General features: G+C 43.4%; 2 protein-coding genes across 4 annotated transcripts in view; one reads left to right on the top strand and one right to left on the bottom strand.

Moving 5' to 3' along the window:
• The first annotated feature begins 2,081 nt into the window (after positions 1–2,081).
• LOC130913343 (UDP-glucuronosyltransferase 2A2-like) lies at positions 2,082–14,435 on the top strand. Its single transcript, XM_057831888.1, has 6 exons — positions 2,082–2,842; positions 4,152–4,300; positions 4,468–4,599; positions 5,200–5,287; positions 5,355–5,574; positions 13,659–14,435. The coding sequence occupies exons 1-6, from the start codon at positions 2,119–2,121 to the stop codon at positions 13,942–13,944; spliced, it is 1,599 nt and encodes a 532-aa protein (XP_057687871.1). The 5' UTR covers positions 2,082–2,118; the 3' UTR covers positions 13,945–14,435.
• The window catches only part of zgc:152968 (uncharacterized protein LOC564848 homolog), a 21,599-nt gene continuing 17,456 nt past the window's right edge, over positions 14,040–18,182 (bottom strand). For 2 of the 3 annotated variants that reach the window (XM_057831884.1, XM_057831886.1), the window contains 2 exons: positions 14,872–14,992; positions 14,047–14,770 (listed from right to left, as the gene is read on the bottom strand). In XM_057831884.1, coding sequence (XP_057687867.1) covers positions 14,685–14,770; positions 14,872–14,992 — 207 coding nt within the window. In that variant the 3' untranslated portion in view covers positions 14,047–14,684. Of the gene's footprint in view, positions 14,771–14,871; positions 14,993–18,182 lie in introns of all 3 variants that reach the window. The other variant, XM_057831885.1, reaches the window with a different exon arrangement.

The following is an 18,182-nucleotide window of genomic DNA, read 5'->3' as shown; positions in this document are numbered from 1 at the left end:
CATTGAGGGGTTCAATCACACTGATGAAACACCGGCGGCAACAGAATCACCGAATGGTTTGTTTTGCATTTCTTTTTGTGAAGCTGATACACCGTGACCGCAAAATAAAGTAATGTATAGAATAATTATCATTTAATATGCTATCATCGGTTTCGCTCTGCCAACCAATGGGATTAGAGCAGGGGTCCCCAACCTTTTTTGCACCACGGACCGGTGTGATTTGGGTCTTTTTTTCACGGACCGGTGTTCTGTCAAATTTTGCTCCCAAAGCTTTTGTGGCAGTGAAAAAAACCCTCTTTTATATTCAGTTGGACTCTCAATGTTATCCAATGGTGCTAAAAAACTATTTACATCACAAACATACATGTGCAACACGGAAATGGCGTAAATTAACGCTTAACGACACGGCGAAGTCGTTAAGTGATAGGGCTACGTGCAGTTGTTGTGTGCGCCAAACATGGCAAACGTAAGTTAATATTCCTTTCTTTAAAGAAAGTTTGTAGTGTGTACTTAGGAATCGCTGCATTCGCGGTCCTTTTTAACGTTACGCGCATGCCAACTTTGTCAGAACACCGGCAATGTGCGGCAGAAAAATACAGCTAATATAAAATAGCATTTGTTTTTAGCCCCGTCGTGTTAAGTGCAGGGAAAAAAATGCAACTCACCCGCTGAATCAGTGGGAGGGCTGAGTTTGTTTCGTTGAGACGAGATGGTCCCGAGATGGGAGAGTGAGAGAAGCTAGCATCACAAATACACGATGTTGGAAATTGTAGCACAGTTTTCAGCGCGCTCCTAGCGTTGTCAGGATATTCCGAAATGACTTTAATCCAGAACTTCGGTAGAGTTGTTGTCTCAAATGTACGTTCAAGACGCCGTGATTTGCGATCTCTACAAGCTGATATTCCTGTTCCACAGACATGCTCGAATCACTCGATTTATTCACATACGGGTCACGAATTCACTCCTTCGCAGTTTGTGGGTCTTTAGTGATTGGGAAGTAGAATAAATTTAGTTTTCTTTGAGGCTGTAGGCACATCTTCTGACTCGTCAGGTTCCATTTTCCCCGTAAAATTGCAAAATTAGCCCTCTTAGCACTGACGAACTTTACTCATTGTCTGCGTAGTCCAGCTCTTTTTCTCGCGTTCGGAAACTCATGGATACTACATTGCAACAAATGGCTATTTGTAAACCACATAGCATGACAGGTTTGAACCATTTTAGCGATTTTTTGATAAAACACGAACGCAACTCTCTCGTCGATAAACAACGATGGCACCTGCCTCGACCTTTTGTTTCCTTGTTATGACGTCTCCGCCCCATTCGGCTGTTTCCGGAACACTTTCGGCAATGTTCGTCATTTTCGATCTATTTTCGATAATTGCTCATTAATGTGATTGATTTTTTTTGTTAACTATCAATATTTGTTATCTTGGCACATAACGGTTCTGTTGATGTCTCACACCCCCTTTGCGTTTTCATACCCTTTAAAGGCAGATAATGAGTTAAGCAGTCTGATTGAGCCATGATAGCTAATGCTTTTACATTCAAGTATGAAGTAATTTAGTATTAAAAGAAAAAAATGCAACAATATGATGCCAGCCCCACCAATTCAAATGGATTTCCTGAACATTGATAAGTTAACTTTGGTTCCAACTGGCCCAAATAGCCAAGCTCTTGAAATGATAGGGAAAGATTGATCAACGTTTACCGTGATATATTCTTCCCTTCGACCCAGATGCAATTCCAAACTATACTCTCCCTTTATTTCAACTAATAATTAACTTAATTAAGATAAGTTGTTTATGCCATGTCATGTGTGACAAATGCACTGTTATAGCCTTCCCGGATGATCTTGTTTATTTGCCACTTAGCAAGAGCAGCTGAAGCAAACAGAAAAATGATTCCATGTTCTTCAGTGTCAGTTCTGTAAACAACTTGGATTCTTGAAGTGACCCAACATGGACATTTACAGTCATTATCTCTTACCTGTAAGCACTTGTTATGAGACCAAGTACAAGGCAGAGTTCAGCCGCGTCTAGTTAATGATTCCTTTCCTACAGGCAGCTTATTTAAAAAAAAAAAAAAAAAACTCTGGGATCACACCAACTCTACACACGGATGGCGAGTGAGAAGGTGGCGTTTTGCAGCCTATTGCTGCTGCTTGGCCTAGCAGCCAGCGCCCATGGCGGGCGCATATTGGTGTGGTACACAGAGGCTAGCCACTGGATCAACATGAAGCCCGTCCTGGAGAAGCTGGTAGACCGCGGGCACAGCGTGAGCGTCCTGATTCCCAGCGCGTCGCTCTTCATGAACGCTAGCGACGAGTCACGCTTCCACTACTTGCCCTTCAATGTCTCAGTCTCTCTGGCGGAAATGGAGAGCTTCATGGAGGAATTTCTGTCCTTCTCTATGTACGAGATCGACTACCTTAACTACTTTCAGTTGTATGCCAAATTTGCCGCCTTGATGAAGCGAGACATGGAGTACTCTTTCAAGTATCTAGACGGCGTGGTCAAGTCAGATGAGTTTTTGAACAAGCTGAAGGAAGGCAAGTATGACCTCCTCTTGGCAGATCCAATCTACCCGGGCAGCGATCTGGTGGCCGAGATCCTGGACGTCCCGCTGGTCTACTCGCTGCGCTTCTCAATGGTCCATAACTGGGAGCGGTACTGCGGCCAGCTGCCATCCCCACCGTCTTTCGTGCCTGCCGCCATGAGCAAACTGACCGACAGGATGACGTTTTCCGAAAGACTGTGGAACTTCCTCTTCTACGCTTTAAATGACGCATTCATTGAATTCACCATTTGGTCAGAGGTGGATAAATACTACACAGAATTCAGAGGTAAGCAGCACACAGCGATGGACGATCCAATTGAACTGATCAAAGGGAAAAAGAGAACCTAGAATGAAAAGACTTTCATGTGGAAGACGGCTGCTCAAATTATTTAAGCATGCAAATTGCACATTTTAGATTAACTATGATAGTGAAGAAAATTATGTTGAAACACTGACAAGTTTAAATGAACTACGATCACCCGGCATGCTCTGTTAACCTCTCACCCGGCCAGAGACATGAGAAGTACAACTTAACGGCGCGCATTTCCTCTACTCGCCGACTCAAAATCTAAAGGCTACAATAATGGTAATGGTGTTATACTTATATAGCGCTTTTCCACCTTTCAAGGAGCTCAAAGCGCTTTACACTATCTCGCCATCTACCTACTGGTGACGCAGCACCAGGAGCAATGCGGGGTTCAGTATCTTGCTCAAGGATACTTAGGCGAGTTCATCAGGGTGGAGAATTGAACCCACAACCTCTGGGTTGGGGGACAACTACTCCACCACTGAGCCACGCCATCCCCAATAAGTCTGCACTTAATTAGACTGTGACAAAAAATAAAAAAATTGGACTCTGAGGATGGACACATATACATCCGCAGAATACACCTACCAAATTTCTTTGTAATCTTTCCACAAATAACAGAGGTGTAACAATTTTAGTTGGTGTTCACGGCAAGAACTACAACAGGAACAAAGCAAGTGAGTTGCAGAGCTTACAAGCACAGCTATTTAGTTGATGTCAGTTATACCCACGCAAATACACACCGATAGAATCGAGCACAGGTGCACGTGAGTATTACTGATGTCACGAGAAAGGGCGTGCAATCTGGGATGCCTACATTTGATTGGCTAATATAGCCAGAAAATGTCTGTCCCCATATAGGGCGGCCAATTTCTGAAAATACTGGTTTTTATTTACTGTATGTCCACTGTTAGACATCAGAAAAATAAAATACTGTTTATTAAACAAGATTATGCTATATTAGCGCTAGCGGACATTTTGATATGTATGACTGCCCAGCGCATGGTCAGGCATGTTTTGTAGCCCCGCCACACCCCTTCTAGAAACGCAAACCGGGCCTCCAACAACCCCAACCCCAAACTCCACTCCTGGTTCCTTTATTAGTGACTGGCTCGAACAATCGCTGCCAGCCCTTGCAGTTAAAATGTATTTGACATCTTTCACTATCAATGGCAACGAATGTGCTAATGACATTTGTGCTTACTGAATTTTGGCACACCCTCATATGCATCCATTGAGCAGATTTCTCCCATGGATATTTTTGTGTTTTTTTTTTTTTTGCTAACAGGCAAGCCCACAAGCGCCTGCGAGATTGTGGGCAGGGCAGACATCTGGCTGATAAGGACTTACTGGGATTTTGACTACCCTCGTCCTTTCCTGCCCAACTTCAAGTTTGTCGGCGGCATCCATTGCAGACCCGCCAAAGCTCTACCCGAGGTGGGCCAATTAGGAAGATTCAAATAAAAAGTGATATCCGCAAAACTCCTCAGAATCCAGCTCAGGCATATTTTACTCCCAATTCTTTTGACGGCGTCGTTTCCTATTGAAAAGAATGACCTGCTTTGTGTTCAACCTACTAGTTTGCAATTGTGTCATCTCTCCAGGATATGGAAGAGTTTGTGCAGAGTTCAGGCGACGATGGCGTTGTCGTCTTCACATTGGGATCCATGGTTAAAAATATCAGCAGCGAGAAGGCCAACATGATTGCTGCGGGCCTTGGGCAGATCCCCCAAAAGGTTGGACTGGCTTTAGTGGCATGTACCCCTGCAGGATGATATTGATACTGGTCAACAACAAAATATTGGTGCATTAATGCAAACAACTGTTCGTACGTACTGTTCATAGTTCTTTTCCTTAAGCTCTAATTTTAAGATTTAATTTTTAACAAAATGGGTATTTTGCTGGAACTTCAAAAAATAGTTTAAAAGTAACAATATTGTACAAAATAATACATTTTATGCCATGCTTTCGACAACTGAAAAAACAGGAGATCAACAATAGGGCCAATTTAAAATGTGCACGCTGCCAAAGTGCTCCAATATGTGAAAATTAGTCAAGTATGACAAGCTAATGTTGACAAACATTGCGAAAAACATAGAACTATGCAAAGAACTGAAAAGTTCAACTTGTATTTGGTGAAATATATGAAAGATGTTTATAAAACACTACCATATAACAATATCAAAAACGCCGATAGAAACACGACCAAGCATACAGAAAAAAAACTGATGGGCGATTTGAAATTAATCAAAATTTGTAGAGTTAAAAAAAAAAAAAAAACTCATGCAACAGAAAATGAAAAGAAATTGTTACCCAGTACAATAATCGTTTTATAGGTGCTATGGCGGTACAGTGGAGAAAAACCGTCAACTCTGGCCCCTAACACTAGACTCTACGACTGGATCCCTCAGAATGACCTGCTGGGTTAGCAGCCGCCATCTTTTCAGAGCGCGATCAGGCAAACTGTTCAACTCGATTCCTCCTTGCCCAGGTCACCCCAAGACGCGAGCATTCATCACTCACGGCGGCACTAACGGCATTTATGAGGCTATCTACCACGGGGTGCCCATGGTAGGCATTCCCATGTTCGCCGACCAGCCCGACAACATGGTGCACATGAAGGCCAAGGGTGCCGCAGTCACTGTCGACTTCAACTTTATGACGTCGGAGGACCTCAGCCAAGCCATCAGGACCATTGTTGAGGACAAATCGTAAGTAACCCACAGACACATTTAAGTAAATGAGTAGATCACAAGAGATGAACTTGGTGCAATTTAAATTTTACACGAACCCCGCCTCGTTCAAGTCTTCTGAGCTTGATTGGAGAATGACATAACCATTTCATGCACACAATTGCTTCTTAAAAATAAACTAAACCCTTACAGGGCACTCATCTCACTCATGGCACTGAAACATGAGCATTCACGACCAGCCATCCCAGTTTAAATGAATTGTAAGTTTATCGCCATCAGTGGCATATGCAATGAGTTAAATATTAAGCTAAAAAAGTAAATCAACTTTAAAGTGTTACTTGGGGCTGTAGCCAGCAGCCATTTCTGTTTCCCCCCATTAATTTCATTAACATTAATATAGAAAAAATACAGCAAAAAATAAAGATTTGTAATATACAGGGTGATTCAAAAAGAATTTGCTAAATTCATCACATTTATTCATTTTAAAATCATTGAAATAAACTGAATTTTTAATCAATAATTTAATAACAACTAAAATAAGAATTAACAGTCTTTTTAACAAATAAGTAATTTTAACAAACTAAAAGTCATATCGGCTTGATTGGGTCCGTGCCGCTGATTGTCAGGAAATGCTGGGCAGGCGTGTGTGTGTGGACCCAAACGCAGGAAACAAAAATGCAAGGCAGGATGGCGATGAACTAAAAAAAAACCTTTTAATGATAACTAACAAAATCACAAAGTACAAACAAAAGGGCTAGGGCTCAAAAGGCAATGTTCAAACAAAACTTACTTAAGCGAAGGGACAGGTACACGAGGACTTGGACGGGGCTTGACTTGAACGTTGACGTAGACACGGACATTGACATAGACAATGACGCAACAAGGAGTGACAAGAAACTGGGTCATTACATACGCAGACGGGGGGTAACGAGACGAGGAACAGCTGGGTAACAGAGGTGGATGCAGATTGCAGGATACACTGGGAAAACACACAGGTGAGAGCAATGGGTAATCACAGGGACAAGTCACACAAGGAGAAAACCAACACAAAACCTAACAATACCCCCCCCTCAAGGGACGGATCCCAGACGTCCCGAGGAAACAAAAAGTCAGAAGGTTGCTCGTCGGAGGGAGCAACACCAGCCTGTCAGGGCTAGTCAGGCGGGCGTCCAGGACGCCAGACGTGGGCCGATCGCACGGGTCGATCGGGAGGGCGCCCGGGGCGCCAGACGTTGGGTGACCGCACGGGCAGATCAGGCGGGCGTCCCAGACAAGGTAGTGCTCGGTCGTCCATACCGCCACATCGTGGCAGGAAGCGGGGCGCAGCATCGTCTGGGCGAAGGTCGGGAGTCGTCGTGCGGACCAGGAACAGAGTCGGGGTCGTCTGCTGGCGGAGCAGCTTTTGGGTCGTCTGCTGGCGGGACAGCAGCGGAGTCGTCTGCTGGCGGGACAGCAGCGGAGTCGTCTGCTGGCGGGACAGCAGCGGAGTCGTCTGCTGGCGGGACAGCAGCGGAGTCGTCGTCGTCTGCTGGCGGGACAGCAGCGGAGTCGCAGGAGTCTGCTGGCGGGACAGCAGCGGAGTCGCAGGCGCGGGCACTTGACTGCGGGGAGTCTGCGCGGGCACTTGACTGCGGGGAGTCGGCGCGGGCACTTGACTGCGGGGAGTCGGCGCGGGCACTTGACTGCGGGGAGTCGGCGCGGGCACTTGACTGCGGGGAGTCGGCGCGGGCACTTGACTGCGGGGAGTCGGCGCGGGCACTGGAACGGAGGCCATACGGCGAGGGGCCGGGACAGGGACTAGGCGACGAGGCGCCGGGACGGGCACCTCGGGCAGCTTGGACGTCGGTGCGAGAGGTACTTGACTGCTTGGACGTCGGTGCGAGAGGTACTTGACTGCGGGGAGCCGGAGCGGGAGGAACTTGACTGCGGGGTGCCGGCGCGGGAGGAACTTGACTGCGGGGTGCCGGCGCGGGAGGAACTTGACTGCGGGGAGCCGGCGCGGGAGGAACTTGACTGCGGGGAGCCGGCGCGGGCACTTGACTGCGGGGAGCCGGCGCGGGCACTTGACTGCGGGGAGTCGACACGGGCACTGGAACGGAGGACAGACGGCGAGGGGCCGGGACAGGGACTAGGCGACGAGGCGCCGGGACGGGCACCCCGGGCAGCTTGGACGTCGGTGCGAGAGGTACTTGACTACGGGGAGCCGGAGCGGGAGGTACTTGACCGCGGGGAGCCGGCGCGGGAGGTACTTGACCGCGGGGAGCCGGCGCGGGAGGTACTTGACCGCGGGGAGCCGGCGCGGGAGGTACTTGACCGCGGGGAGCCGGCGCGGGAGGAACTTGACCGCGGGGAGCCGGCGCGGGAGGAACTTGACTGCGGGGAGCCGGTGCGGGCCCGTGACGTCGCCGTGGTTGAGCGCGCCGAGGCTTCCGTACGGTGTTCGATGGCAGAGTGTGTAGAACATTACATGGTGGGATTGAAGGAGGGGTGAAGGAACTACGGCCCTTACCTGGGCGTCCCCGCTGGCCACCACGCGGAGGTCCAGTGTAGATGGCCAAACGGGAACCCAGGTAAGGGTCCAGAGAAAAAGGCTGGGAAGGGGACGTGGAATGACTGAGGCGTGACAAAAACTGAGAGGGTGAAGAATAGGGCATGGAATCAAAATCTGGGTCGGAGTCGGTGTCAGAAAAAAAAATCATATGAATTGTGATACCCTTCAAAATCAGAAAAATCTGAATCTAAAAAAATGTGGCGAGGCAGAACATAATCAGGGGAACGGGCGGATGGTCATCGGTGTGCACGCCGGTGCCGGATTTTTCCCGCTGGGTCAACAAGTGGTTGCGTCATTCTGTCAGGAAATGCTGGGCAGGCGTGTGTGTGTGGACCCAAATGCAGGAAACAAAAATGCAAGGCAGGAGGCAGATGGCGATGAACTAAAAAAAAACCTTTTAATGATAACTAACAAAATCACAAAGTGCAAACAAAAGGGCTAGGGCTCAAAAGGCAATGTTCAAACAAAACTTACTTAAGCGAAGGGACGGGTACACGAGGACTTGGACGGGGCTTGACTTGAACGTTGACGTAGACACGGACACTGACATAGACAATGACGCAACAAAGAGTGACAAGAAACTGGGTCATTATATACGCAGACAAGGGGTAACGAGACGAGGAACAGCTGGGTAACACAGGTGGATGCAGATTGCAGGATACACTGGGAAAACACACACAGGTGAGAGCAATGGGTAATCACAGGGACAAGTCACACAAGGAGAAAACCAACACAAAACCTAACAGCTGATGGTGGTCACATTGACCACTTGTAAAGTTATATATGATACTTATATCAAGCCAGTGTTTCCCACCAATGAACGAGACTGTCTCGTTTGCCCCCCGCCGGAAAAAAAAAAAAAAAAAATCAGATGCGTCAGTCAGCCGATTACACAGCTGTAGGCCACTCCACTCTACTATCCGCGTGAGCGAGAGTGCGCGCGTGCACACACACAGACACACGCGCCAACAGGTCGCGCTCATACTACGGGACTACTAGCCTGGTACACCAGACTCATAGCTGTGCTATGCAGGCATGAAAATCTCTCACCTTTCGGCGAAATCCGCCGTTTTGAAGTCAAAAAGGGCGACGTACGTGAATTGCGTAGATCCGAGGAGAAATTCTTTTTGGGAGGAGGGGGGGTCGGGAGGTTTTATTTAATTACTATTATTATTATCATCATGTGATTAACTTAGTACGTAAACTGAGCACTTAAGAAATCGGTTCTTTAAAAAAGTGACACTTGGACAGTCAGCAAATCCTTCTAGATGCTTCGCTAACGAGAACCAATCATCGGCCCAAGCTGCGTTCCATTATTCCAAACGCGCGCACTACATGGAGTGCTCGGAGAGCCTTTGGTTGCATTGCAAAGCTGCGAAAACAAAAAGCAGGCCTTATCCACATCGGGGCAGACCAGAGCGCAGCATACACACTTGCCTGTATTTGCCAGCAGATTGAATTTGGTGAGTAATGGTTTCAGAAATACAGGGATCCCTCGTTTTTCGCGGTTAATGGGGACCAGAACCCGCTGCATTAAGTGAAAACCGCGAAGTAGCAACACCCCCCCCATTTTTTTGTGCGTGTTCAATGTATTTATTCAGATTTTACATTGGAAAAAAGATACATATATATATATATATAAGACATACTTTGGTGAAAAAAGTGAAAAAACATCATTTATAAATGGTTTTCAAGCACTTCAAAATGTAAGAATTATGATAAGTTTTAAACATGTTACTGCCCCACCGAATTATTTTTAAACAAGAATAAAGTAGTAAGAAAATGCTTGGCTTTATTAAATGCTTCATAGCGAGTCTACTCAAACCCTCTCAGGCTTTGTTAAACGGTGATTGACACATGTGCAAAGTTTTTCTTTTTGTATATATTTTTTTGTCTGAAGCAACTTATTTGATTGAATAATAAAGACACAAATGTCCTAGCCAAAATGTGGCCCAAACGCAAAACAACATTACTTCAATGGAAAAATTAGTTTCAATCAAGAAAAATAGTTTTCAAATGCTTCTTTTGTCTCCAATTTATTTTTGCAATCAAAAACAATTTTTTTTATTGAAGTGACTTTTTTGGGATTAAAAGTATATACTGTATTTTGATTGAAGCAACTTTGTTTTTGATAGAACTTTTTTGATTGAATAATAAAAACACAAATCTACCTCCATCGTTATTGAGAAAGAAATTAAGAAAGCTTTAAAACTAAAAGCCACCGGGGAGTCTGGGTTTTTTTTTTTTTTTTTTTTAATATTTATATTTCATTACATAGACATGCCTCGTAGGGAAAGGAGATTGAGGGATAAAAAAAGGAGTTGGATGAGGCTGCCAAAGGCAGTGGATACCTCATCAGCTGGGTGAATAGCAGACCTGGTAAGAACAAGTTTGCAAGGATAGTCGGGTATTAAATACAATTATAAACACAATTACAATGTTATTTTTCTATAAGATTTTATATCATTGCTTTATTAATCATTAGGTGCTAGAGTTGTTAAGTATGGATAATAATGAAATAATACTTTTGAGAAAACTGTGCTGTTGGTGGCTCAGTGAGCATCTGATGTGGTTTGTTCTCAGATGAACAAGTTGAGGAAGGAAGTTTTGATGCAGAGGTTGAAGGAAGAAAAGAGGCAGACTGACTGAGTCACAGCCAGAAAGTGTTGATGAGTTTTGATTTCTATTCACTGTTGCCCCCTCCCAATTAAAGTATGTCACAGTCGCAGCCAATTATTATCTAAAGCTGGTTAAAATTGAAGTTATGTTGTTTTAAGGTGTATTAAATACTTGTTCATGTGCCCCTTTTGATCTACGAGCACCCGCCCCTCCACCGGTCTCTGCACGGCCCTGCTGAAACACAGTGTGGGTCGACAGAGCTCAATATTTTGTTGGGGTGTACAGTGTACTGGAACATATTTCCTCCACACCCTTCTCACCTTCTTAACCCCTGATCCATTTTCATGCCTGGCTATGAGAGTATGAGTCTGGCCACCATTCAGCAGAAAAAAATTTCCAGGGCGGAGCCAGCCACAGCAAATAGACAGCGGGGCGGACCAATCAGTGACGGGCTGACGCGACGTCGGTAAAGCGACAAGAAACTAGTGAGAGACATTTCAACATATTCAACATGGCTAGCGCGAGACAGACTGTTGGTTTTAGCGACTCGGTGTTTTTGGTCATGTAAAACCGAATTTACCGCGGATTGGAACATATTGCCGCTGAGTCTGGTGTACCAGGCTACGGGACTACTGTCCGCTGCATTCTGCTGCATTTGGCGCGATCCGGCGACACCGCATACAGCAATTTATATTACATTCAGTGGTCTCAAAATGCCCTAAAGAGATACACCAGGCTTGAAAATGTACACACACACACCCTACCCCGAGGGTCAGAGACCCTCCCACCACAGTCTCCTAAAATCCTGTGGGAAACACTGCAAGCTATTGTTTTTAAATATACCACAATGGTTTTGGTACATTTTTTAATCACCCTATATATATAATTATAATTTTAAATATATATAATTGCTATTGTTTTAATTAAAAAAAAAAAAAAAGTCACTTGCCTTACAAAGGATTAAACCCTACGTATAAAAAAATAAACTCATCTTTTTGAATCCATTTGATCCACTGTAGTTACAACTGTCACTGAAAGGGTTAAACATGGATAAGTCAAACTGTAAGATATTATATGGAAAATGTTGAAATTAAACGGAAATACGTTATTTGAATTACAAAAACAAATGGAACGTCAAGGACATGTACAGATTTAATAAACAATTGAAAAAATTAAATATATAAAATGAAATAAAATTGAACTCATTCAATGCCATTAAACGCATTATGCAGTGGGGCAAATAAGTATTTAGTCAACCACTAATTGTGCAAGTTCTCCCACTTGAAAATTTATTAGAGGCCTGTAATTGTCAACATGGGTAAACCTCCACCATGAGACAATGTGGAAGAAAAAAAAAACAGAAAACCACATTGTTTGATTTTTAAAGAATTTATTTGCAAATCATGGTGGAAAATAAGTATTTGGTCAATAGCAAAAGTACATCTCAATACTTTGTTATGTACCCTTTGTTGGCAATCACGGAGGCCAAACGTTTTCTGTAACTCTCCACAAGCCTTTTCACACACTGCTGCTGGTATTTTGGCCCATTTCTCCATGCAGATCTCCTCTAGAGCAGTAATGTTTTGGGGCTGTCATTGGGCAACACGGACTTTCAACTCCCTTCACAGTGGCTAGGCCACTCCAGGACCTTGAAATGCTTCTTACAAAGCCACTCCTTTGTTGCCCTGGATGCGTGTTTGGGATAATTGTCACGCTGAAAGACCCAGCCTCTTCTCATCTTCGATGCCCTTGCTGATGGAGATTTTCACTCAAAATCTCTCGATACATGGCCCCATTCATTCTTTCCTTTAGACAGATCAGTCGTCCTGGTCCCTTTGCAGAAAAACAGCCCCAAAGCATGATGTTTCCACCCCCATAGTGCACAGTGAGTATGTGTTCTTCAGATGCAATTCAGTATTCTTTCTCCTCCAAACACGAGAACCTGTGTTTCAACCAAAGAGTTATATTTTGGTTTCATCTGACCATAACACATTCTCCTAGTCTCTGGATCATCCAAATGCTCTCTGGCAAACTGCAGACGGGCCTGGACGTGTACTTTCTTCAGCAGGGGGACACATCTGGCAGTGCAGGATTTGAGTCCCTGGTGGCGCATTGTGTTACTGATAGTAGCCTTTGTTACTGTGGTCCCAGCTCTCTGTAGGTCATTCACTAGGTCCCCCCGTGTGGTTCTGGGATTTTTGCTCACCGTTTTTGTTACCATTTTGATGCCACGGGGTGAGATCTTGAATGGTGCCCCAGATCGAGGGAGATTATCAGTGGTCTTGTATGTCTTCCATTTTCTAATAATTGCTCCCCCAGTTGATTTCTTTACACCAAGCGTTTTACCTATTGCAGATTCAGTCTTCCCAGCCTGGTGCAGGTCTACAATTTTGTCTCTGGTGTCCTTCAACAGCTCTTTGGTCTTGGCCATAGTGGAGTTTGGAGTGTGACTGACAGGTGTCTTTTATATCGATGAGTTAAAACAGGTGCCATTAATACAGGTAACCAGCAGAGCCTCGTTAGAAGAAGTTAAGACTTTGACAGCCAGAAATCTCAGTTGTTAGTAGGTGACCAAATACTTATTTTCCACTATAAGTTGGAAATAAATTCTTTACACATCAAACTGATTTTGTGTTTTTTTTCCCCCCACATTGTCTCTCATGGTTGAGGTTTACCCATGTTGACATTTACAGGCCTCTCTAATCTTTTCAAGTAGGAGAACTTGCACAATTGGTGGTTGACTAAATACTTATTTGCCCCACTGTACATCAAATCTATTAGAAATAACAGGATAGCCAGTGATCATGTATTTTGTTTCAGTGCTATTGACTATAGACGTCCAATCTACAGTATTATGAACTGGGAGGGGCTGACAGTATTTAATCATGTATTGATCTAATGTTGGCACTCTTCTACCATGCTGCTTTACAAGGTACAAGGAGAACGCCATGCATCTGTCCGTCATCCATCACGACCGACCAATGAGCGCGCTGGATGAAGCCGTATTCTGGATCGAGTTTACCATGAGACACAAAGGCGCTAAGCACCTCAGGGTCCACTCCCACGAGCTGACCTGGTACCAGTACCACAGTTTGGACGTGGTCGGGTTCTTGCTGGCAGTCGCCCTGCTTTCCACGCTGCTTGTCATCCAGATGTGCCGCTGTTGCCTGCGCAGATGCTGTGGGCGAAGCAAGAAGTCCAAGAAGAAGGCAGAGTAATGAAAATGGCAGTTTATGTAACTTGAATTTGGAAGTTTTAATATACTCACTAGGGAACTATATTAGCGACACATGAATCCATGAAAAAGCTGGTTATTAAAAAAAAAAAAAAAAATCTTAGTTGGGAAATATTAGTGGGCCAATATAGAAGTATATTGACATATATTTAGTCAATGTTGTATTGTGCCACAAAAAGAACCAAAAACTTTTAAAATGTACGTTACTTTGGCAAATTGATTTAAATGCTCACCAATTGCACTTGTAACTAGTCAATGCTGCACTGTACCTTAACCTGTCACATATGAGCTTAATGAAAATGTACTTACACCAAATTATGAGCACAGCCAGACTGACTTGAATTTATGGTAGCATTGTTTTGATAAATGTTGCACCTTCATCTACTGTATGTACAGGTGTAGCTGTTATGAAACATGTAACAATAAAGACCCAAGTTGAACTCACCTGTGAGCAATCACAAGCTTCACAGGTGTGGCCTAGTAGCATTTGCACCACCTGAGTTCATTATAAGCCAGGTATTCGGTTGACCCAAGAAAAGTTCTTTACTTGACGATGAAACAATAACACCCCCTACCCCTGACCACCTCCCACATGGCAGAGTTCAAGGTTCATTTCAGTCATTGTTTTGAAACAAGTGAACAATATCAAAACAGGAAAATAAGGTTCATCAGTATAATTCAAAACAACATGTGACAAAGAAGGAGGGTGTAACATGATTCCTATCATTTTTTTCCTTTGGAGTCTCTACGCTTCAGCAACATGAGCTCCATACAGGCGACGGCATCCTCCGCTGTGTCGTGACCGCACACTGTGAGAAATGAGAGCGTTTTGTTTCTACTTTTTTCTTTGGAGAAGATGGCCACCTTTTTGATAGCCTCGATGCTCTCAAAGGAGTCCTCGTAAACCCACCGCTCTCTTGGATGATCCGGGTCAGGTATTCAGCTGTGAGTCTGTTGAGGCTCAACTTGTGTGGGGGGCCCAAGCGGTGGGGGAAGACTGCTGCTGTATCCACCACCGTGCCGTGGAGCAACTACGAGTGAGACAGCAAAACTTTTGTCCTCATCAAACTGTATTTTATGTATACTGGGGATCTTTGACATTTGTTTGATTTAAGCGTTAATGCATTGTCTGCCCTTGACAGCTATGGACGTCCAATCTACTAAGCTGGGAGGATCTGACAGCCCATTCCAAATGTGTGTGAGGTAATGGCAATTGGTCCTCCAATAAAATAGTGACATGGCACCAATCCAAATTAAAAATAAAATAAATAAATATATATATATGTGTGTGTGTGTGTGTGTGTGTGTGTGTATGTGCTCTATACCTTAATACCAAGTTTGGATCGTAATTCTTTTTGATCAGGCCTTGTCATTTAATATATGATCATTTAAAAATATTGCACTGTAACTTCAATTGTGTCTGTCAAGCCCTTTGGCATTTTTCTAGCTAGGTTCATACTGCAGATGTTAATGCACAAATCCAATTTTTTCGTGTTTTTCTGACTCGAGTGAGGCCTTAACTTGATGTGTCAACATGACAAGTCGCATGGCAATGGCAAATCCAATCTGGGTCACTTTCGTATGTGGCTTAAAATCCGATATGGACCACATTTTTCTAGAATGCGGCAATTGTTTGAATTGTCAAGTCTCCCAAATCGGAATTGATGCAGCAATTAAGTCAGCAAAAAGCGAGAGCGGCAAGTAGGATGGCAGCGATGTACGCAGCTGTGCATTAGCGTTAGCGCCTAGCTTGAACTATGCTTTTATGCAGTAGGCAGGCTTGACCACAGTAATAAAAAAATAGCCTGAAAATGCTCGACTTTCTGTGCGGCAAATGAGAAATATTTCAGTATTGCTTACATGGCCGAGTCGCAAACACATAAGGCATATGAGTGTGCATCGTGCATGCGTTCTATCAATCCGTATAATATTTGAATATGACTAAACTGGGATTATTAATGTCCGTTATTTGTATTTTTGGGAAATCAAAATATGATCCCCCTGGAATGACGTACAGCCAGCATGTCATTTGTTTTGATGCATCTGCGCATGCGGGTCAGTTTGCTCAGCACGAGTCGGACTGAGAGTTAGTGCAAATGTGTAATACTTGAATGAGCATGCCAAAAAACATGGGGGGGGGGATCTGAATTGTGCATTAAGACCTGTTGTGTGAACCTAGCCTTAAATATAAGACTACAAAAATAAACTACTTTTACATGTCAAATAGTACAGTGATCCCTCCTGCTTCACGCCTCAACTCATCGCATATTTTTAAATCTTGTTATAAGTAGCTTGTTATCTGAAAACACTTCTAAAAGAATTTATGTACACTTTATTTGCATCGACATATGTACAATTACACACACACACACACACACACACACACACACACACACACACACACACACACACACACACACACACACACACACACACACACACACACACACACACACACACACACACACACACACACACACACCAGAATGTACAGTACAATGGACGTCCCCGATCCGATCACGTGATCGGAAATTGGGCAGATTGGGCCATTTCTCATAGTATCAAATCAGGTGAAAAGGATCAGGTTTCTTTTTTTTTAAGAGCTAAAATGGTAACAAAATAATCCAGAAATACAATGGCATTGCCAAAAGAAACAAAAATATGCTTTACACTCTGCAAAACTCCCCGAAGAAGCAGAAGAGGAAGTACTGTAAACAGTACAGTACTGTAACATGTTTGGAACTTCTGTTCAAATAAAGAAATTTAAAAGTTCGGTATCTGATTGGGACCCTATCAGCACATTCTCAAAATCCTGTGACTCTGACTCAGGTGGAAAAATATGCGATCTTGGCATCCCTATACAGTAAGCATTATTCATATTTATACACTATGCATGACATTTATTATATTATTTTACTTAACATTTTATAAACTTCTTAATTTTGACAGCCCTAATTAGAACATTTATCGCGTTAACGGGCGTTAATTTTTTTAATTAATCACGTTAAAATATTTGACACAATTAACGCAGATGCCCCGCTCAGACAGATTTAAATGACGGTACAGTGAAACGCTCACTTGTTAATTGTGTTTTATGGAGTTTTGCCACCCTCTGCTGGCGCTTGGGTGCGACTGATTTTATAGGCTTCAGCACCCATGAGCATTGTGTAAGTAATTATTGACATCAACAATGGCGGGCTACTAGTTTATTTTTTTGATCGAAAATTTTACAAATTTCATTAAAACGAAAACATTAAGAGGGGTTTTGATATAAAAATTTCTATAAATTGTACTAACATTTTTCTTTTAAGAACTACAAGTCTTTATCCATGGATCGCTTTAACAATGTTAATAATGTTAATGCCATCTTGTTGATTTATTGTTATAATAAACAAATACAGTCCTTATGTACCGTATGTTGAATGTATATTTCCATCTTGTGTCTTTCCATTCCAACAATAATTTACAGAAAAATATGGCATATTTTATAGATGGTTTGAATTGCGATTAATTACTATTAATTAATTTTTAAGCTGTAATTAACTCGAATAAAAATTTCAATCATTTGACAGCCCTAGTTCTAATTATAACATGCATTTATAGGGTTCTATATACACTTCATATTGTACACACCAAAGAAATGTTACAAATGGGGAGGGGGGGGGTGGCGACATTTTTTTTCACTTTACGCGGTCAGTTCTGGTCCCCATTAACTGCGAAAAGTGAGGGATCACTGTACACCTATAATGTCTATTGTGCCAAAATGAAACCACCACACAAATGCAACATGCTCATCACAGTCCAACTCCACACCATTTTTCACTTGACTGTGCAATTGCGACGGCATTCAGTCATCACGCCGCTGTAGCGCATACACACAGAACAAATTAATCAACAAAACATGACTGTCAGTGTCTCTTTGTAGGGCACTAAACATAGCAAATGTAAATGTGTCATGGACTACAATGTGTTGACATTCCAGGTAAAATAGCAAAAATGGTAATGGCGCAAAAAGGATATTGGTTGGTGATGAAATGGAAAAGAAATATATACATAAACGGTTAGGGTTGTTGAAATTATAAAACCGTCAATATTAAAATCAGTGTATTCGAATATGATGTTTGAGTCCAAAAGTATCAACATTCAATTATTTGTATTTGCACAACCACTGGTCACCAGAAATTTGTCATGGGGTAAATTTGATTTTGCACTACTCTTGAT

This window comes from Corythoichthys intestinalis, chromosome 3 (assembly GCF_030265065.1).
Source record: "Corythoichthys intestinalis isolate RoL2023-P3 chromosome 3, ASM3026506v1, whole genome shotgun sequence".
Lineage (NCBI taxonomy): Eukaryota > Metazoa > Chordata > Actinopteri > Syngnathiformes > Syngnathidae > Corythoichthys > Corythoichthys intestinalis.
This window is presented reverse-complemented; position numbering and strand designations above follow the sequence as displayed.